Genomic DNA, 24,226 nt, shown 5'->3' with positions numbered 1-24,226 from the left:
CTAGCCTGGTTTACATGAACATGTTTATAAATGGGTTATGAAATGTGACATATGCCAACAATGCAAAACTTCTTCCCCATAACCTGGCTTATTACAACCACTGCCTATTCCAAATCAAGACTGGCTCCACATTTCCTTAAACTTTATTGAAGGATTACCTAAATCCAATAATAAAGACAAAATTCTTGTGGTTGTAGATAGGTTCTCCAAATATGCCCATTTTATTCCATTGTCACACCCATTTACTGCTCAAAAAGTAGCACAGGTTTTCCTTGATAACATTTTTAAATTGCATGGCATGCTACAATCTATGACCTCTTCTAGGGACAAAATTTTTACTAGCATTTTCTGGAAAGAATTATTTCATTATTTAGGAACCAAAGTACAATTCAATTATGCCTATCACCCACAGACTAATGGACATACTGAGAGGCTAAATAGATGTTTAGAAACATATCTTAGATGCATGATAGCTGCAAAGCCATTAGCTTGGTCACACTGGTTAAGCTTGGTTGAATGGTGGTACAACACTACCTTCTATTCTAGCTTGAAGATGTCCCCATTTAAGGCATTATATGGTTTTGACCCACCATTACTTCCAATTCTATCCCATGGTTAATTGAGAATTTGTTACTTGAAAGGCAGCACATGTCTTAGTTCCTCAAAGAAACACTTGTAATTGACCAGAACAGGATGAAATAGTTTGCAGATTCCCACAGGGTTGACAGGGCCTTTCTGTTGGTGATTGGGTATTTTTTAAACTGCAGCCCTACAGATAGAACACTGTCGCCTTAAGGAAAAATTTGAAACTTTGTGCTAAGTTTTATGGCCCATTTCAGGTTTTAGAAAGGATTGGTTCTGTGGCTTATAGGTTGCAACTCCCTCTTGACTCCCTCATTCACCTAGTATTTCATATTTCCCAGTTAAAAAATATGTGGGTAGTACCGCTGAGATTTCTCCATCCCTTCCTCTGTTGTCTGATTTGGTTGAACCTATGATAGCACCTTAGTAAGTACTCAACAACAAGACTATCACAAGGAACCGCTTACCAGTGAAACAGGTCTTGATCTTATAGAAGAACTTAGCTCCTTCTGATCCTACAGGGAGGATGTGGCATTTTTGAACAAACAGTTTCCTAACTTCCACCTTGAGGACAAGTTGGCAATCAATGGAGGGGGTAGTTGTTAGGGTAATAAGGAATGGATCTATCTGATATAAACAATTGTTATGATGGATAGAATTGCATAGTACTTCATTGCTTATCACTTAAGATGTAATTCTTTATTTTGCTATTTAGTACATTATAACTCAAATATGACTTGGCATTAGTAGTCTATATGTAAGCCACGTCATTAATCCTATATATATTGTAATCTTGACTTTAGTTAGACTTATGAATGAAAAACCCTAAGTATTCTCCTTTTCTCTCTTTCTCTTTCCCTTTTTTCTCCTTTTTCTTATGGATTCTAACTATCCAACAGCTCTGGCTCCTCTTTAGAGCTGGGCGTGTTAGGTTAATGAATAATAAATCTAACATTGACAACTACCACAAACTTACCATTTATAATGACTTTTGGCATGTCTCTAACCATTTTATTTTTCTGCATAAACTTTAGAGAATTCAAATTATAATGGCCGAATATTTTGTGCCATAATCAGATTCTTGATTTTAAACTATAAAAGAGCAATGATCAACTGAATCCCAATTTATAGGAAAACTATTAGCCATCATACTGATTTTCATAATTTCAGAACCATGAGGATAAAAAACAATGTAGGCTTTCACGTTGAAAGATAAGGAATACCCTTTCTTTAATATTTGAGGAACAGTAAGCAAGTTTTGATGTAAACTAGAAATGAAAAGGACATCAGAAACTAGTTTAATACCTTTCTTAGTTTGAATTAAAATGGAACCCTTGCCTTTAGATACCACAGTATCTCCATTTGCAAACTTCACTCTAACCCTCGAAGATTTATCAAGAGAAGAGAACATATTTTCATCTCGTGCCATATGACTAGTGCATCCACCATCCAAATACCAAGTATGTTTTTCACTAGTATTTGTAGAGTGAGTAGCAACAAAGACATGATCAGTATATTGAGGTTGCTCATCAACATTTATTAGCTTTCTAATTCAGTTGTTGCTATTGGTTCTGATTTTGGTGGCTTTGCTTGAGTTTGCAATTCTTCTCTACATGTCCAAATCTGTTGTAGTAGTTACATCTAGGTGGTTTGATCCCATTTTTCTGCCAGCAGTCTTTTTCTAGATAAGTAGGACAAGGTGAGAATTTTGGTTTCCTACCACCTCTTCTTTTGTTTGCAGGTCTTTGCCCTTATTTGCCTTGTCATTAGCAATCTTTTTTGCTTCCTGAGCTTGCTTTTCTTTTTTATTGGCAATAAAAGCTTCTTTAAATGATTCCTCCACTCTTATGGTTCTCCTTGTTCAAGAGCTTGAAGAGCATTAATTAACTATGAGAGAGAAATTGTATTCAAGTCTTTGGAATCTTCCAAAGAAGAAATTTTTGGCTCAAATCTTTCTAGTAGGCTGACTAAAACCTTTTCAACAACTCTTTTGTCATTGAGTTCCTCTCCTAGTAGCTTGATTTTATTTACAACAGCCAACAATCTATCATAATACTCTTTAATGGATTATGACTCCTTCATTCTGAGAATCTCAAAATCTCTTCTCAAATTTAGGATTTGCATGCTTCTCGCTTTATCATTTCCTTGAAGTTCTGCCTTTAGGTTGTCCCAACCTTCTTTAGCAGTTTCACAAGACATTATCCTTGTGAAAATGACATCAGAAACAACAGAATGAATGGCTGAAAGGGCTTTGAACTTCTTAGCAACTTCTTTGTTGTAATTATCAATTTGAGCTATGGTGGGATCTTCTCTTTAAGTAGATGGTTCTCTACCTGTTTCAACAACTTCACACAGTTCAAAGGCTTGAAGATAAGCCTTCATTTTCACTGACCAAATGGGATAATTCTCTCCTGAGAATACCGGTGGAGGAGGGGCTCAGTAATTACTTGAAGCCATAACTTACACAAAGGTGTTTAAGGCTATTTGAGAAAGGTTTTTAACTTGTTTTCTCTCACTCACAGGGCACACAAAGACCATTCAAAACTCTGATACCACTGTTAAAAGGCAGAAATTTACAGCTATGGAAGAGCAAAGATAATAGAGGAAAAAGGAAGATAATAAAGATTTCTCTACATTCATATTCCCTAGTTACAAAATAAAGCTTTTATATCAAAGCATTTCAAAGAGTCAATACCTAGCTTTTACTAACTCCAGCTTTTACAAAACATAATTCCCTAAAATCTGGAATACCACAAACCAGATATTAAATCAGCTAGATTTTAGGATAGAATTAATACAAAATATCTTTGACTAGTTTCGAATGACAATCTTAATCATATCAATAGATCGGTTCTAGGCAAATCTAGTCGTTCCAAGTTACAATAATATTTGAGAATCTAGCCAACAATTATATAAGTAAACGCCCTAAACAAAACGAAGTACGAAATTCAAGCACATATCCATTGAATTGCTTCCCACGTTTGTTACCAAAAACGAACATTTAGCCATGGAAATTTATGAAGATAAAAGACACTATATGTGAGAGGAGCTCGGACCTCCAAATTGATAGGCATTTCTTGGGTTTTGCACCAGCAATCCCTTTAGATAAGAGCTCTTGACCTTTTGCAATTCATTTATCACATCTTGCATTTCCATCCTTTCCCCTGGCTGTTCCATCGTGCATGCAACTCCAATTCTTAGTACAAAGAGGATAGCGTCCTTGAAGCTCTCTCCACCATCTTCAACCAATATGATGTTTCGATCTATAATGTTTGTTACTTCATAAGGTAAAGATCTCTCAACAAAGGTATGAAGGTTTAGATCATCTTTGAAAAAATCATCAGTTGGTCTCTTTCCTGTAAACATCTCCAGCAATAGAATACCATAACTATAAACATCTCCTTTTTTAGAAACTGGCTCACCCATTCCATACTCTGCAAGTAGTTATAATGTTAATTAGTACGTGTATCTGAATTATAAGAAATTTTTGAGGTTTCTTTCTAGAAACAAAGAGATATAAGACCACATAAAGTTTTTTTTTTTTTTTTAAAATGAATGGAATGAACTTATGCATGATATAATTTATTAAACAAAATTATTTATGTTAAATTTTCGGTAAAAACTTTCATTCAAACGCACTTCTTTCAAAAAAATTTTCTTAGTTCGCATAGGAAATACAGTTCAAACACAAAAATATAAAATAGAAAAACTGAAAAAATTCAGATGTTAAATATATAATTAACCACTAATAAGAAGTTTATTAGTATTGCTCCTTTTGAATCAGAATGTTACTTCTTCGAAGGAGCATTTTTTGTTTTTCTTTTTTTTAAAAAAAGGTGTACCTGGAGCAACATAGCCAATAGACCCTTTGATTGCTAGAGAAGTGCTTGGATTCATAGTATCGCCATAAATTGTTGACACAATCTTAGCCAATCCAAAATCTCCAATATGGGCAGTCATATTTTCATCCAAAAGAACATTACTTGGCTTTAAATCACCATGTATCACTATTGTGGAGCTACCGGTGTGAAGATATTCGATTGCAGTAGCAATATCAATTGCAATGTTCAATCTGTCTATCAGTTTCAGGTTTCTTGATTCTCTTTCTTGTCCATCTTCTCCAACACTTTGAGCATGCAACCATTTTTCCAAACTCCCATTTTCCATGAATTCATATATCAAAGCTTTGAAATCATTGCCTTCAGAATCTATGCTAGAGCAGACACTCAATAGCTTCAAAAGGTTTCGGTGCCTGGTGGCTCTAAGAGCTTGACATTCAGAAAGGAAACTATTTGAAGCTCCTCTTTGTTGCAAGTTTAGCACTTTCACTGCCACTTGGATTCTTGATTGCTCAAGAAATCCCTTATAAACAGAGCCATAGCTACCAACACCAATTATGTTGGCTACAGAGAACCCATTTGTAGCTTTGAAGAGCTCTGCATAGGATATTCTCAAAAATTTGTGGCTGAAGGACGGCATGGAAATATTCTTACTGGTGAATTTTTTTCTATACCAGAAACATATCAATAGAGAAAAAAATATCACAGCAAAAACCACCGAAATTATTACTTTTAGTGGAAAGGAGCGGTTATTCTTGTTTGAAGTTTGAAAGGCGCAAGGTGGAAGCTTTAATTCAGGAATACCTCCACAAAGACCAACATTTCCTTGAAGTGAAACAACACTTGCATTTAGAAAGATTCCATGCTTTGGAACCTCCCCTTTCAGCTGGTTAAAAGACAAATTGAAATAGTTTAGCCCGTGAAGGTTAGCAAAAGAATCTGGAATTTGGCCCGATAAATTATTGCTCGAAATATCCAACTCTCTTAAACCTGTCAAAGACGTTAAAACTAGAGGTATGTTCCCACCAAATGAATTTTCCTGCAGGTAAAGTTGTTCCAAACTCAAATATTTACCGATGCTATTTGGAATCATGCCAGATAATTTATTGTTAGATAAATCCAACTGGGCAAGATTGTTCAACGTAAAAATTTTGGAAGGAACAGGACCCGTAAGTTTATTACCAGATAAATCGAGGACAATTGAAAGGGAGGACAGAGTGATAAGCTGACTGGGTATTGGACCACTGAGATTGTTTTGAGAGAGAGCCAGAAAGTTCAAGTTATGACAACTGCCAAGACTAGAAGGTATGCTCCCATGGAGATTGTTGAAACTCAAATCTAGAAATGTCAAGAAAGATAAATTACCAATTGAATATGGAATTGTTCCTGTTAATTTGTTGCCACCCAAATCCAACATATGTAGTCGTTGAAATTTCCCAAAATCAATAAGTAAAGGACCAGAAAAGTAATTAGCACCAAACAAAAAGAACCTCAGATTGATAAGGTTCTCAACACCCAAGGGAATGACATTATGTAACTGATTTTCTCGCACTGACAGCATTTCCAAGTCTTTAGAGAGATTGGCTATGGAATTGGGCACGGTCCCTTTGAAAAAATTTGAACTGAATTCTAAATATTTTAAATTGGAGCAGTTAGTCAGAGAATCAATGAAACTTAAGTCACCTTGCAGCTGATTATTAGAAAAGCCTACATATCGAAGATGTGGCAGCACTCCAAGTTGTTTGGGAACAAAACCAGAAAATTTGTTGGCTACAAAATCAATTTGTTCAAGCATAGACGCATTTGACAATGAAATTGGGATGGCTCCAGTAAATCTGTTGTCTTGAAGTACTAAGTGTTTAAGCTTTGGAAGAGTGAGCCCTAAATCAGAGGGAATGCTGCCATTCAGCTTGTTTTTGTTTCCATGACAATATTCAAGTTTAGAAATGTTGAAGATGCCAGAAGGAATGTCACCAATAAGATTATTTTCTTGAAATAGAAAGGATTGCAAGTTCTTAAGCAGAGAGATTTCCTTTGGAATCTGTCCTTGAAATCCATTTCTACCAAGAGAGAGTAGCCATATAGATGAGAGATTTCCGATAGACGGAGGAATATTTCCAGTTAGGTTATTTTTTGCCAAGACTAGCAATTCAAGCTTTGGTAAAGAGCCAAGCTCCATAGGTATTCTCCCAACCAGCTTGTTATTAAAGAGACGAAGTTGCAGAAGATTTGAACAGCGGGATAAGTTGGATGGTATATTACCTTGGAATGAGTTATTGGCTAGTTCAATATCTTGTATGCGGCGGAGATTACCTATCTCTTCTGGGATTTGGCCATGGAAGCTGTTGTTCTGTAAATTAATGCGCCTGAGAAAGGAGAGATTTCCAATATGAGGTGATAACGATCCTACCAAGCTTTGAGAGCTCAGGTCCAAGGCTATGACTCTGTTACGATGTCGGAGACTGCATGAAATGCCATACCAATTGCAAAAATGTAAAGAATGATTCCAAGAACTCAGAACCTGAAACGGGTCTTGTTGTATTGAATTTTTAAAAGATATCAAAGCAAGTCTATCAGTCTCATTTTGCAAGGAAATGGCCTGGTTGAGATAGGACAAACACAAGCACAAGCACAAGATAGAAATGTAAAGAGAAAAAAACTTAAATGCCATAACTTCTACTGTTCTGTGTTTAATTGGTACAGAGGTATAACATGTGTGTGTGTGTGTATATATATATATATATATATATATATATATATATACACATGTTAATGGCTCAAGACGACTTAGTAATGGCAGAGACAACAATTACATGTATACTTATATTACACGCTGTAGACTTGGAAATTACAGAGTCCGAATTTTTCTTTCTTTTCTTTATATATATTACAATTAATTATATGTCTAGAAAAAGGTTGCCATTAAGTGCATTTGCAGGATTTTAAAGAACTAAAGCTTTCAAACGTTATGAAAATAATGTATGAATATCAAGGTTTATTCATTGTCAACAGACATACTCCTTTGGCTTCACTAACAGTCAACTTTCTTTGTAGAATTTTAAAAACTGACGTGTATGCCTTGTTGGGCAGCAACGTTTGAAATGGTATTTAGTGTTTTGATAAAGTTGAAACACTATCTTAAATTAATTATAATGTTCGGGGTAATGCAATATCTATTCTAGCGTTCAGAGTCTGAGACAGTGTTTTATGAAACATATCTTCATTAACGTTGCGTTTTATAATTTTTTTATTAAACATATACCCATATTTGTCTTAACCTTGTTTTTTTCTTTCATAACTTTTTTGTTATTTTATATTAAACAGCTAATCAAACAGTTATTTGTACCAAATATTTTTATTCTAAACCGATATATAATTGTTAATCACTAACGGGAAATATTTAACTGCTAACCACCAGTAAAACAACTAACAGCTATTAAAACAGCTAACAGCTACTAAAACAGCTAAATTTGGCTAGAAATTTAAATATTGTTTCCTTAATGTCATATTAACGCAATTTGGCTGGAAATTTCAATGAAAATTCTTGTAAGTTCATTAACAATTCATAATTAATTTCAGATTGAAAACGTAAGTGATTGTCTTCCAAAGGTTTGACTTGACTCTTGACTTTGCAGTTAATTCCCCAGATGCCTAAAGTCCTTGTGTCTCCATTTCATTTTTATAAATTAGATTTTTTAATTTTTTAACAGAAAAAAAAAAAAAAAGTCTATTGCCAATTTGAACTTCCACTCAAAACAAGAAGGAAAATAACAAAAAGAGGGGCTACATTACAATGACTTAAACCACTACCTAAAATATATGAGGATATTTTAATTATTTTTTTATTTATGTATGAACGTTTTGAGTATTTTAGACGAAAAAAATATTTTGTAAATGGAAATAAATAATTTCTTTTTCAAAAAAATAAGATGAAATAATAATATGTACTCCATCTAATCTAAGGACTCCAATAATAGTTTGCTGTATCAAGTGGAAAATTTGTGGTTAATTTAATTATTATTATTATTATTATTATTATGCAATGAGAGAAAAATAAATATAAAAATTTAACTGAATTGATCATAGGAAAAATTATTATTTAGTCTCTTGATTTTAGTCAAATAAAATAATTGATTCTCACTTTTTTAAAATACATGATTATACCTCTAACGTTCAGACCTGTCCAATTCTTTGGTATTTTCATCCCTTTTTTTGGTCTTTTTCCAACGGTCAAACAAAAAAAAGCCGGTCAGAGATGAGAAAAAGATTTTAAATGACAAAAATACCCTTAACTCACGTGTAAATGATAAAGACCGAAAAGAAATTACAAAGAAATTAATTTTTAAAGAAAAAGAAAATTAGAATGAAAAGAAATAAAAAAATAAATAAAAGAAAAAAGAGGTAAGTTAACGTAAATAAAGTGATCATCTAAAGCAAATTTTATGCAACGACAGCGGAAATTTCAAGAAACAAAGATGAAGCAAATTTCAAAGATTTATGGGCACAAAATGACTTTGGCAAAGACAAGATAACACAATCTGGAAAATTGAGAAACTTGAATTTTTGAAAATAAATAAAAAGAAAAAACAGAGGAAATTGAGTAAGTGTAGTTGTAGAAATATAAATTTTAAAAGGGAAAATAAATTTGATGCTCAAGAAAATGTCTCTAGCTTTTATAAATAAATAAAAAACAATACTGTAGGTAATTTGTCCATTGAAGAATGATAATGGGTCTGAGGCAAAAATCATTTTCCAACCTGAATTTTCCGTCCATAGCCAAGACCATAACATTTTTTTTTTTTTAATAAAAATTTCCATTTACATAAGTTTAAAAACAAGCAATCCACAGGAAAAAATAAAAAATAAAAAAGGACAAATTTTTTTTTTTTCTTCCTTCTAACGCCACCCTTCAGAAATAGAAAAAAGAAAAAAAAAAGTCTCATATTTCTAAAAAAAAAAAGGAAAAAAAAAAAGAAAAACTAGAATAAAATTGTTTTATTATCCTTAGAATTTTATTTTTCAGAAGTTAAAGAAGAAAAAAATAATGCTTTGTCATTCATTAGGTAGAGTAAACCATCCATTTTATAATCTAAATAAAAAATAAAATTTATTGAAAATGAAGTGAAAAGCTCTATTCTCTAAGGAGGAGGTTTGATCTCTATGGAAGAATTGCATATCATAGATCGGCAATTTGGATCCAAGAAAAGAGCAAATTGATTTGTAAATCACCAATGGATGCTTCTCTTCTTACCACCATTGATTTGCTAGTATTTTTATTCTTCCTTTTAATGGTAACTAGTTTTTTTTATGACGTGCGTCACACGTTGACTGTGTTCGTTATATGCTCATTCTTGATATTTGTTTAATTTTTTATTTATATAATATTAAAATATAAATTTTTATTTAGATTGAGTCATTAAAGTACATTACACTTTATAGATATAGTTTTTTTTTTTTTTGGTTATGTGTCAACGTGCTGATTCATATAGTTTTTATTATATATTAGTTGCTTCTTTTTTTCTTTTTTAAAGAAAAACTAAATTGATTTGTGAAAAACATTATATAACTTCTATTATAAGTTTTATAATTACTTTATATGTTTTGTTAATAATGTTTTATTATAATCTCTTGTAGTAAATAAATATACTTTAACAATGGAATAAAGAATCAATCTAATAAATCAAATTAAATATTTAGAAATAATAATAAATTTTCATTTTTATTTTTTAGCCAATTAAAATCATGAAAGCATTTAAAAAATTATTAATAAAATTATATTCTTTAATTGAAATAGGATTTGATTTATATAAGATGTCAATATAACTAATAAAATTCGAGATATTTAAAAATAATAATTTTTTATCTTAATTTTTGGCCAATCAAACTAGAGTGCAATTTGTAATTAAAGAAATTTAATTATTCTCTTTTTAAATTAAAATTTGAATCATAGATATATTTTTTTCAAATAAATTCAAAAAAATGTAAAAATTTTCAAATGCCTCATATTTACATATATTATTTAAAATGATAATGTTGAGGCTAAATTATAAACTATAATAATAATAAATTGTTAAATTATTATTAATAATTTACATAATAATATAATGAAATAAAATATAATTAAGACATAATAAAATAATAATAGTAAAAATTTAAAAATTTAAAATGCTTAATTATCTATATATATTTATTTATTAAAAAAGTCAAAAAAATCCAATCAAATTATCGAAATATTATATATATTTTTAGGTTAAAATTTTTTAATTGGCTAAGACTAAGGTTATTTTAGGATATCTTAAATTTCACAAGGATAATATCGGTAATCTCATTATCCTCTCTCATTTCCACTTTTATATATAGTATAGATAGATAATTTAGAATTCCTATACATCCAAAAAAATTATTATTTATTATATTATAATTGGAATATTGAAATTCTTATGGCTATCTTACTTCAATTAAATATTCAAAACTAACAAATAAAAAACAAAAGATATTATCTTGACGGTTATGAAATAAGTGGATGTCCTGCATAGACTAGAAGTCTGTATTCTTAATTATTATGAACTCTGTCTTCTTGATTTATGTAGGACTCTATTAGGGTTTTTACTTATGTAACTATATATATGTGGCTTCTCATTAATAATAAGGATACTCTCGTATTCTCTTCCATATTTTGCTCTCTGTTCATTCTCTTTCTTCTCTCTGGTTTTATATTATTTTATAACAAATTATCAACACGATTTCGTTCTACCACTTCGATTTTCATTGCATCGCTCTTTTGATCAAATCGCAGGATAACTTATGGTTTGCGACAACCAAAGTTAAGATTCGTGTATATAAGTTTGTTGAACTTGGTAATTTTATATATTTTTTAAAACATAATTACTATAATTAATCCATATAATATATAAATCTGTTATTGAACGAAATCAATAATTTTAATTTTATATGTATGTATATGGCTATTTTATATTAAGGAAAGCAGTCACGATTTTTTTTTAATTTTTATTTTTGGTTTTATAAAATAACATAAATTATTTAGATATAAACGATTTAATCTATTATTTCACAGTCATTGATTTGTTAGTTCAAGAAAAAGATTTACTATTGATTTTTATAGGCTGAATAGAAAACCACTTTACATGGTCATGTCTTGTCTAAACTTATGAATTAGACTAAACCATTATTATCATTTGATAACAATACATGAGTTTTAATAGTTGTGCAATTTCTATATGACTTGTACTTTTCAATTTTTTACGGTGCACTTTTCTGACCTTAACATAATTAATATATATGTTTATAACTATGTTAATTGATGTGATATTTTCTTACTGCTCATCAAATTGTATTATATGCTTAACAACAGTTTCTATTAGCTAATTGATATATTATAATAAAAGAATTATTCATGGAAATTTTATGTTGATGATGTTAATAATATGTTTGATATGTGCACTGACTCTATATACGTCCATTTATTGCTAATTAAACTTTGGCAATATTAATTAAAAAAAATTGTGCTTGAAACCATGAAAACAATAAAGAAATTAGGTAACAACAAAATCAATTTTGTTAATCTTTGACTGTCTTTCCATACATGTATTTCATGGTAAGTATTTAGTATTTTAATTACATTGATGATTTTATTCGTTCATATATTGATCTATACGTTTAATATTATTTGATACATATATTTGTGTGAAAATAAAACTTGACAATTTATTTGTCAATTATTAAATTAATATTGTTCTTGTTATATTTGGAGTTTAAGTTTTATTGGCTCTTGTATAGAGATCTTGAATTATTGATGTTTTTTTATTACCGGTAAGAATTATTTATCATGAATCTAAGATAATGAAATATATTTGAACCCAGTGGATCTTGGAGATATAAAAGAAAATTAAAAATCAAATCAAAATAGTATAAGGGCGATAATTTTCCTCTATTAAATATTTGATAATTAAATCTCCGTTTGTTCTTTGAAATGCTTTGAAAGAAAGGTACAATTACCAAAAGATCATCTTGAATGGATGTATTTATTTTTGCAAAGCTTGTAAAACTGTAAGTGATTATAATTCTATAGTATTAACGTTATTGTTTTATTATTATAATTATTGTTACATATTTACATATATTATCCATGTGGTACAAATTTTGAGAAATGATTTATTTTAAATATAATTAAAATATTATCGTTATTATATTTGGAGCTATATAAGCCATTGATCTAGATTGTCAATGATATTTATACGTCGAATATGCTCCTGAAGTAGCAATATCGATAGAAAAGTTTTAAGAGAAACTTTGAATTTATTTCATATCCTTTTATCATTAAGCAAAATAAAGAGCTCTTAATAAATATCATGAAGCTCGCCCAACAGTATTTGCTCCATTCCATGAAGTGAATGGCATGACATATAATACTGAACATGGGAGTATTGAAATCCACCCAACTAGATTTGATGCATTCCCTAAAATGAATGCAATAATATATGATATTGGGCGTGGATGTAAATAATGACAAAGATATATTGATTATTGAGAATATAAACAACATCATAGATGAAGTAATGATCTTAGCAATTATGGTGGCCACATAATTAAGTATAAATTTTACCACCATAAGTGGTACAATTAAATGTAGCATATATGAATATTGGTTATGTACTTGTACACCAAGATATTGAAAGGCAAATTTGGCTTGATAGTAAAAGAATATTTGAAGGCTTCAGAAGAGCAAGTATTACTACCTAAAGGAATGAATTTTATGCATAATGCATTTTTCCAAATATATTCATTAAAATCTGTAAAGATAATGATTTAAATAAATATGGTTGTAATCTAGAAGCTTGCAAATCCAAGTACTTTATTATTTGGCATGATCGGTTGGAACATCCCGATTAATAATGATGCAAAAAAGAAAATTTAATCGTTATGTGGATATTTATTGAAGAACCAGAAGTTTCTTCAAGCTTATTAAATTATTCGTGCTTAGTATGTTCTCAAAATAAATTAATTATTGAGCAATTACCAAGAGTTCAAATTGAACTGTTTATATTTTCTACAATATATGAAGAGAAATTATTGATCAATTTATTCGGATATATTATGGATGCATCCAAAAGATAGTTACATGTTATTAATTTGCAACTTGGAGTTTACAAATATTATTAACTTACAACCTGAAGTTTGCAAGATTATTTGCGCAAATAATTTGATTAAGAATATAATTTTCAGATTATGCTATTAAGATAATTTATTTTGAGAATGATGGTGAATTTACACATCGGCCTTTAATGATTATGGCACGTGTTAATTGAAATAATTTAGGGCAACCTGTTGTTGCTTTTATTTATGCTAAAAAATGATTTAGTAGAATCATTTATAAATGATTACAATTAATTGCAAGACAATTATTATGAGAACGAATCTCTCTACTTGTAGAAGGATATGCTATAAAATTTAATAGCACTTACTCGCATCAAGCCAATAAGTTATTATAAGTTCTCCCCTTTATAATTGATTTTTGGATCAGGAACCAATTATTATCCATTGAGGGAATTTTAAATGTGCAGGATATGTTATAATTGCTCCACCACAATGCACTAAGATGGGTCCTCAAAAGGAGGCTGAAAATATATGTCAAGTATGATCTATGATTAAATATTTAGAACTTTCAAACAATAAATTTATATATGTCAAATTTGCTAATTGTTATGGATCCCGACATTAGGAGGAGAAAATAAGCAGCTAGAAGAATAATTGATTGGAAAAGAATTATCATTATTATATATTGATCCTCAAAAAAGGCAATGTGAATTTAAAAGCTTAAAAGATAATCCATTTGCAAAATATTGCAAAATAGTGGCTAGATATATTTCTAATCCAAAAGGAGACAATTAAATCTCACATATTAGCTGCAAATGCTCCTATTAGAATTAAAGTCCCTGAAGGACAAACTGCCTATACTAATGAGTCTAACACACGCCTGAAGCGTGGTAGACCAATCAGTTCCAAGGATGAAAATTCTAGAAAAAGAAAATGAGCAAATATTCAAGATGGTCAAGTTCTAGAAAAATAAATTCTAGAAAAGATTTTAGACATGGCTAATAAGTTTCCCAAAGAAACTTATGTACCTGAAATCAATGCAGATTATGAGATCTCTATAAATTATGTTATGTCCAGAAAAATATGGAATTGATATAAAAATAAACGTCAACGATATTTTTATATGATATAACCCTTGGTATTATGAAAAATGAGGATCTTGAGTATTGTCTATTGGGGATCATAGACATAGAATTGATTGCCAAAAAATAGAATGACGCATATGATATTTAGTTTACTTGAAAAGTAAATTTTGAAAATTTAATATGGACATCAAGAGATGTCAAGCCACCAGAATACAAATATTTGTGCGAAATTGAAATGGGGCCATGAGATATAAAGCAAACTTGTTGCATAAGTTTTTCGCAAAGAATTGGCATTGATTATGAGGATAAATACCCTCATATGATGGACGCAATTATAATTTGATATTTTATTAGTCTGACAATTTATGAAAATTCGAAATGTGTCTAATCCTATTTATGCTCTAACTTGATGTAGATATCTATATGAAGAAATCACTGAAGGATTCTAGTTGCTTGAAGCATAAAGTTATATTCTCGAGAAATTTATTCAACTAATATTATAGAGTTTTATATGGATTAGTGGATAATGATATCCATGAAATATTGAAAAAATGTTTGAAGCAAGCAAATCAAGACCCTGAGAAATATAATCAAGATTTTTATATGGAATAAAAAATCTCAATACATATATTATAATCACCTTAATGATATTTATGGCTGAGAAAATATTATATTATTTTATGATTATATTGTATTTATAATATTCTTTTAATGAGAGTCACATACTTTTATACTTTTAATATTTGCTTTATATGTTATCATGAGTAAGGTGATTTCTTGATTAGTTAATAACTGTTGAAATGGTATTTTAATAATATTATTATATGTTCATGAATTTTTATAGAAATATTTGAATATGAATTTGTCATTATTGAATCATAAATATTATTGGAACTCCTGAAAAAGCTTTCAAAGATTATAAATTTCTTAAAGGAAGAGTTTGAGATGAAAGACATTGGAAATATAAAATTTTGTCTCGGCCTAAAGATCGAGCAATTCATAAATGAAATTTTGTCTATGAATCCACATATATGGCTAAGTTATTAAAATGATGTTATGTGGATGCTAATGGTTGTGAGGTCACTTCATAAGAAAATGACCATTTTTCAACTTTGAGAAAATTACGAAGAACTAATTGGTCCTGAAGTATCATATCTTAGTGTAATAAAAACGTGAATGTATCTTGCTAGTCATATAACTAGATATAAGTATTTTTATAAAATTTATATGCAAGATATAGTTCTTCTTGAATATGAAGAAATTGAATATAATTAAATATCTATTTTGATATCTCTACAGCATGATATATATGAGTTATATGATAACTAACATGAGGGGGGAGTAAATACACACTGTACTCTTTTTTCCTTTAACCAAGGTTTTTTTCCCACTGAGTTTTCCTAGTAAAGATTTTTAATGATGCAGTATTTCAACACGTATTTAAGAAAAGAATAATATACTCTTTTTCCTTTAATAAAATTTTTTTTCCCTCAGGATTTTTTCTTAGTAAAATTTTAACGAGACATATTCTTTGAAGAATGGACATCCAAGGAAGAGTGTTATGAAATAAAAGGATGTCCTATATGGGTTAGAAGTCTGTATTCTTAATTATTGCAAACTCTATCTTCCTGATTTGTGTAGGACTCTATTAAGATTCTACTTATGTAACTATATATATGTGACTTCTCATCAATAATAAGGATACTCTCGTATTCTCTCCTATATTTTGCTCTCTACTCCTTCTCTTTCTCCTCTCTAGTTTTATATTATTTTGTAAAATTGACAAACATTAATCTTACAGTTCAAATAAAATTTAAATTTTTATTAATAAAATATAAAATAAAAAAGGAGGAAGAAAAGAGAAAAGGAAGTGCAAGCAAACAAAGGATGTGGTGGAGAAGAGATATGCAGTGAAAAATAGGCTGAATTTTGGTTATAACTTTAGTGACGGATAAAAATTTCATTGCTAACCCGTTTATAGAACCAACTCTCGACAATGGAAGATAAAATCAACTTATGTTATAACTTTAGAAACGGACAAAATTTCCGTGCTAATACGTTGTAGAACCCTTTGTCAACTCTTAGCAATGAAAAAATAACGAAACAAGATTTATTAATTAATAAAAATAATATGAGTAAGGAAACTAATATAATTAATCTAATTAAAAATTATTATATAATTTTAATCGATAAATAAAATTAAAATTTTTCTAATTAGAGGGTCCATCTCTTTAAAATATTTCATGATAATACTATTCGGGAGAAAAACTTATAAGCTTATAATTATTCATGATTACTAAACAATTACAATTAATCTTTAAATCTATAAATCTAAATTATAAGAATTATAAATAAAAATTATTCTATTAATTTATAAATAGAGAGAGAGTTAATGTTATACTTACCGCAAGAAGAAGACACGATTGCAAACTCAATAATTTCAAATTAGTAAAAATTTGACGTAACAATTCTTGATAGTCAAAAACAACAAAATTTTTATAGTCAAAAGTAAAAAATTCTTGATAGCCAAAGCAATTAAAAACTAACACATATAGCAAGAACGTTTTAGGAATCCAATGTTCCCCTCATTCGTACTTTTATATATATTATAAATAGATAATAATGCTAATTTTTGAGTTTAGCTTTTGCCTTATTTCTAAAAATGGATATTTAGATAAGAATCAATAATCTCAGAATATAAAAGAGAAGATGGGAGGTTGAAGATGAGAGACCATTGTGTTGTGAGAGAGAACAGTAAAAAGAGAAAAAAGAGAGGGTGGAGAGAAAATGGATGATAAAAACTTCTTAGTTTTAGTTTAAATAGGGGGTATTTTTGTCTTTTTAATGTAAATTTACGGCAAAAACCACAAAAATGGACAGGAGGATTAAAAGATTGGACATAATCAAAAGTTAAGGCATAATTATGGATTTTAGAAAAAGCGAGGATCGAGCAGTATATTTGATCAAAATAGAGGGACTAAATAGTAATTCTTCTTTGATCATATAACAATAAGAAAATGTCATTGCAATTCCTAAAAGAAAAGAATTATTGCAAAAGTTATAATTTCTTATAATGTTATAATATTAATTTTATTTTTACAGTAAAAAAATACTTCCAAGTTTTCAAAAAGATTTTATATTTTATTACGTAATGGATCATATGGGTTATTTTCGGATAAAGTCAATAAGTCGTAAAACTGATCTATCGATTGACCTTTATCGAGTTCAATTCATTTCATATTGAATAGAAAATTGGGCAAGTTATGGGTGATTTCGATAAATTCTAACCTTTGATTATCTCAATTTTATCACTAATCAAATTCCAATCTCGCAGAATCAAAGCAAACTAGAAGTAGAAAATTTATAATATTTACTTAGACTCGGTCCATACGTGGAGACATAGAAATAATAAGTAAGTTGTTTCTTTTAATTAATTATTGATAATCTAATGGTTAATAATATTACTTAGTGATAAGAAAGACAATAAATTTACTAGAATTATAACTCCCTCTCAAAAATTTTTAATTCGTCATTTTCTTTGGGAAAAAAAAAGTTATACCATTGACTCTTACTTTTCAAAAAAGATCTCAAGTTATTTCTCACTTTCATTTTAGGAACAGCTCCTCAAATCCCAAACGCGCAAAGGGTTTATGCAGTATTTTTAAACCGGATTGGACACTGAACCAGCATTATACTGGATCGTAATTAGACCAGATCAAATTGATTCAATCAAATTTTTAACTTTTAAACATAATTTTTGACTTTTATTCAACAAAAGCTAAGCAAAATTTGTCAAACATCAAGATAATATATCGGCTCAAATCTTTATATCACAATTCATGCTGTAGCCTCCAAAAATAAAGAAATAAATAATATTTTTTATTTTATAAAATTTAAAAATTATAGTGATGCATGATTTTATAACAAAATAATAATAATAATGTAAATTAAAATTGAAAATTATTTTTCAAATATTAAACTTATATTCTTATTAAATTATAAATAATTTTCCACATTAAACTTAAAAGATTTATATAAAAATTATCATTTAATCTCAAATTCAAACTTAATATAATTTTTAATAAATTATCATCTCTAATATAATAAGAAAAAAAAGTAAGTCAAGCCTTAACATATTTCTAATATTTATACTTAATATAAATGAAACAAAATCTATCATTCCAAGCCACTTGGCATATTTCTAGTCCTCGGATTAAATCTAAGTCATTTTCCTTAAATTACTATTGACAGATTAAAATTTTATTTTCAATTATAGTCATTGAATCAAAACAGTAATACTAAACCAAATATAAACCTTTTTTTTTTTTTCTCTATGATATTATTTCAAGAATGGCAGACACAAATTTGTCAATTATAGCTATCATTTTTCTTCACTTACTGTATAAGGAAAATTAAGAATTCTAACCCAATTTAAGAAGTTGACTATTTGATCACAACCAACTAATCATAAAATATAAAAATTTAAGCACACACTTTTACTTTCATTTTATTAATACTAGTCTTTTTATTATGTGTGTTTACACGTTGACTATACTCGTCATTCGTACTCGTTCGATTTTTTATGTCATTGCTCACTTTTACTTAATATTTATACTCGTTTTTATTTTTTAATACTTCCTCTATCCCATTTTGTTTGCTTGTTATTCTTCTTTTGGATGTCTCAAAATGTATGCAAGATTTCTAAATTTGGATATATAAATAATTGTTTTTCTCATGATAACCTTTATAATGCTTCAGTAAATGAATGATTTTTATTAATATCTTAATGAGTTAAGGGTAAAAAATGAAAAAATAACTTTTATTGACTAAATTCTTAATATTCGTGTTTTGTCAAATCATGCAAACAAAACGGGACAAAGAGAGTATTAAATATTATTTATAATTTTTATCTTATATTATTTAGATTTTTATAATGTTAAAATAAAATTTTATATGAGATTAATGTAAATATAACGGGTAATTAATAAACCAGCAATGTGTATATATACACACACTTCTGTTCAATTTATATTATCATTTATAAAAAATTCTACAATATCATCTAATAATTGTATATGTACTATTCTAAAATATCACCTAATAAATACGTTTAAATATATATGGATGCATAGATATAATAATAAAATATTATATTTTTTAAATTAAAAATTTCAACTGTTCGTCATTCCATACACATATGTTCATTTTATTTAAAAATAAATTGTAAAAAGTAAAATTTAAAATTTTGAAAGGCTTAATTATGTATATTCTATTTGAAAATTTATTTTTTAAAAAATATATCCAATCAAATTATACAAACATAAAGAAAAAAATATTATAAAACATATCCTTTTTTTTTATCTCTCTCCTAAATAAAATATTTTATATTATAATAAAAACATAATCAAATATTTAAAAAATAAATTTAAAAATAAAATATAAAAATTTTCAAATGTCTCATTATGATATATACTAGTGTTACAATCCACGCGATGTGCGAAGCAATATTAATAGATGAAATAATCTTTTATAACATCATTCAAAAATAATAAATTTGTATAATAAAATGATCCTGAAATGTGTTACAAAATTGTCTCTCATTGACATATGCTGAAAAAAGTTGCAATTCTAAAATGCGCCTTCTCAAGTATCCTGCAAAGCCTTTCACCAAGGTATGCTATTGCAAAAGTCATGCATGGTATGACCTGAATCAAAAAATGCATAAACACTATTAATGAATTCTTCAATAGTGATAATAATTTTGAGAATTTAACTAATTATATTAAAATATGAAATTAAATATTTTGTATTTTATGTTTATAATTTATTATAAATGATTGTTTATTTATTTGAAATATTAATCTATTTGCATGCGTAAAATTTGTTCTTGAAAATTAAGAAATAAAAATACAAATTGAATTTATGATAATGAGTGGATACATTCTCTAGTGTGGAATCTCCTATTACAAAAGAATATTATCCTCTGATTCTTCTTTTTGTTGTTGCAATCACAATTCAAGGGTCAAAATGACTTAATCTTGAATACGATTCAACGGTCGAAGGAACTTGATGTTGAATTGAGGTAGAATGAACTTTGGACGGTTCAAGAGTCGAAGAGACTTGATCTTGAATTGAAGTTGAAAGAACTTTGATTCTTTGGGCTTAGGAAAGACTTTTTATAGTCTTGAGTTTGACAGAGTTTTGAGGCTTATTTTCTTTTTTTCTCCCTATATATGTGTGTATCCCGTATATGAAGAGAGACCTCCTATTTATAGAGATTTGAGGGAGTCCCCTTGCCAAATATGTAATTTGATTAGTCCACTTGGCAAGCTCTTATTGGCTGCTACTGCTTCACTTAGCTTATGAAGACGTGACTTATTCGCTAAGATTTACTTTAAGTAGTCCACTTAGCTTGTTTTTATTGGACTTTACTACATTATTTATTTATGCAGTAAATAATATTTATCCAATAATTTTATTTTAATAACCATTTAAATTTTTGATTGGTTATTAAAATAAATTGTTTAATTTAACTAACTAATAATTTAATTGGCTAATTAAATAATTAAGTTAATAATTAAATTAACTTAATAAAATTTTGATGTCTACAGATGTCCATTTGAGATTTGTTCATGAACTTGTTTGAATAGGTCTCGAAAATTTAAAGTAGACAATAATTTTTTTTTCTTTTAATTTAACTCATGCCCCTCCTCTTTTAATGGCATGAATTGCATTTTTTTTTTTTTTGCATGGCCTAATTTAATGAGCTTTCTTTTTTAACTTGAATTTTCAAGTTAAAATTTTTAGTAACTCCAATTTAATAGGCTAATTAATTTTTTTAACCCAAATAGTGAAACTCTAATTTTTTTTATATAATTAGAATTTTCTATTTTTTAATTTCTTGCCCTTCGAGAAATCAAAATCCTTTATGATTTTGGAGTTTGAGAATTTAAATCATTGTCAAATTTAGAGTTGAAAATTTAAATCTTTATCGAATTCGAAATTAAAAATTTAAATCTTTATTGAATTTGAAGTTGACAAATCTTCTATAAAAAGAGCCCTAGTCTCAAATTCATTATTTTTTACATCAAATCTTAGAGCTGTGATAAAAATAAATCTGCTCTTTAATCATCCACCGAGATACATCTCCATTCAATTTGCAAATTTGCAACAATTTGGTATTGCATCAACTTCAAGATCGGATCCACGTATTCTCCAGTGTAGGCTTAATCGCTTCCCGACACAGTGTCCAGTCGCAGGTATGTTTCTTTTCAAAATTTTTTTTCTTTTTAATTTGCCAAGCTATAGTTCTCTTTGGCTTTATCTTGTAGTACCTTTGCATGTGTCAACAAAGAATTTTTTTGTTTTGTCTCCAATACGATGACTTCACCCGTATCCACTACTTTGCATGGGCCTGTGATTGACATGTTGGCCATTGAATAACTTGATACTTCTTTTTCTTCTTCTTTTTTTAATCAATAGCAATGACAAGTGGCTTATGATTGCCATGATTAAATTTTAACTTTGGAGATAATATATTCATATGCGTTTATGCTTACATGCTTCAACATACATGACCAATAATCCAACGCTTTAGCCTTTACAGTATTAAAATGATGATAAGCCACTTAATATGATCAATATTAATTGCATAGTCAGGCCCTCTTTTACGTTGGTTTTTTTCTGTTTTTCTTTTCCTTTTACATAGCTTGATGATGCCGTTCTTTTCTTTGTATAAATTTGCATCAAACTATGGCCTGCAATCAATCTTGGCCAATGAATTACTTGTGCATGGTACTGAATTCATTTAAGCTTAATTTAATTTTTTTTTCTTTCCTTTTCTTTTTTTTTTTTTGAAAATTCTTAATTGATGACCATGAATAGTAACCCCACATGCTTGCATGATTTAATTGATAACTAGCAATTAGCGAATTTAATTTGGCTTGAATATGATTGATCATGAATTCGACTTGGTTTGATATTTTCTAAATTCATATGAATTATTTTCGCCATGGACTTGTCATAATTGATTTTTTTTTTTTTGGCAAGTCCTCTTTTGATTCTTCTTTTTTTTTTAAGCTAGTCAATTACTTTCGAGACTTCATCAAGATGGTATGCATAATTGATCTTTTGGCTTCGCACAAAATTCTACGCGTGAAAATTTTGAGCGACGACGAAGAAGATATAAATCCTGGAATGATCTTCACCTTTCAAAGATCTGCTAATGAATATTTTGGAGTCAAAGCACCAAGTAGACTCTCCTCATCTTATAGATTGGACTATCGAACGTACATGTGAATTTCAACTTTCACATGAAGTAGTTAGGCGCATCTAATGCCGTTTGTTGCAATCTTCACTTCACTCGCTTCAAACTCCATCAAATAATCTTCCGCTTTTGAGAAGTCGCATCCACAACAATGAAGTTTCTTGGCATACTTTTTTCAAATTTGTTGGTGAATTTTCCTTTGTCAAGCGCTATTGGGAGTGGCTTGAAGAAGTGTTGGCAAGTAATAAACAACTACTTTTGAAAGCCAAGGAGTATCATGCTTTGTTCGCATCACTCTTCACTTATGATCGCTTCCCTAATGTCATTCACCGTTTCTGTGCACATTGGAGTGCTTAACAAATACTCTTTTCCTCCCGGCTGGAGAAGAGTCAATTTCTCTTTGGGATTTGAAGTTCCTAGGAAGACTTCCAATCCATGGCTCATTTTATGATGAGAGATCCCTTCAGCTGCAGATCTTACTGGAGTCAACGGAGGTGGAACTCCCTTCTTACCACGAAGCTGTAAATTCTTATTTTATGCATAATACAAAAATGCCAAACGGGTTAACAACAGCTTCAAGTAGAATGTTCGCAACTGGGTTAAATTTTGGTTCCGCAGTCTTGTTAGATATCTTGAGCCTCTTGAAAATGACTACACCAAAAGAACTGCTCCTCCCAAGAAGAATTTTAATCCTTCAGGTGTTATTGGTAACAAATTACCGCGAGATGAAAATTGGCAAAAGCCTTTTGAAATTCGAAACATAGAAGATGTTCTACGGAAAGAAGTTTACGTGGCTGCTTTGATTTCTTATTGGTTATGCAAGTTTGTACTTCCACATGATCCTGTGAATCTTATTCGTCCAAGCACATTCAAAATTGCAAGTATTATCGCATCTGGCGAAATCTTTTCTTTGGCTATTCCTATTTTAGCAAGCATTTATAGAGGCCTTCAAGTAATTTCTACCGCTACAACTTTGAACAGGTGTGAAGTTCCATTACCTTTCCATTATGTTTATGCTTGGTTAGCTAACATGCACTTTACACATGATGTTGAGGAAGATGCTAAAATGACTTCTTATAGTGGACAACGTATAGCCAAGTACTATAATGAAACTGAAGTCACCAAACTTTTTGTGGAAAGGAAAGCTTATTTGGGTCCATCTCGTATAATGGAGAAAGACTTCTTTTTGGAGGATAATGGTAAGTTATCTTCACATCAAGTTGAGCATTTCATCAATCTTCGTTCAAGTTTCTTGACTTTGCGCTATAATAACCAATACATCATTGAGTCATACAGCCCTCAGATTTAGTAGACAGTTGGGTTATTGCAAAGATCTTCCT

General features: G+C 29.1%; 1 protein-coding gene and 1 pseudogene across 1 annotated transcript; both read right to left on the bottom strand.

Annotated features, from left to right (window-relative positions):
* Positions 1–1,621: 1,621 nt before the first annotated feature.
* LOC149493785 (uncharacterized) lies at positions 1,622–2,964 on the bottom strand (annotated as a pseudogene).
* Positions 2,965–3,204: 240 nt separating this feature from the next.
* Positions 3,205–7,100, bottom strand: LOC105638407 (uncharacterized). The gene is made up of 2 exons (XM_020681022.2): positions 4,425–7,100; positions 3,205–4,016 (listed from the first exon to the last, which is right to left on the bottom strand). Exons 1-2 carry the CDS (start codon positions 7,090–7,092, stop codon positions 3,616–3,618), a joined length of 3,069 nt encoding a protein of 1,022 aa, XP_020536681.1. The 5' UTR covers positions 7,093–7,100; the 3' UTR covers positions 3,205–3,615.
* Between the last annotated feature and the right edge of the window lie 17,126 nt (positions 7,101–24,226).

Source organism: Jatropha curcas, chromosome 9 (genome assembly GCF_041381405.1).
Source record: "Jatropha curcas cultivar XTBG-Jc1 chromosome 9, XTBG_Jcur_1.0, whole genome shotgun sequence".
Taxonomy (NCBI): domain Eukaryota; kingdom Viridiplantae; phylum Streptophyta; class Magnoliopsida; order Malpighiales; family Euphorbiaceae; genus Jatropha; species Jatropha curcas.
Note: the sequence above shows the minus strand (reverse complement) of the source record. Positions and strands in the feature narration are given on the sequence as shown.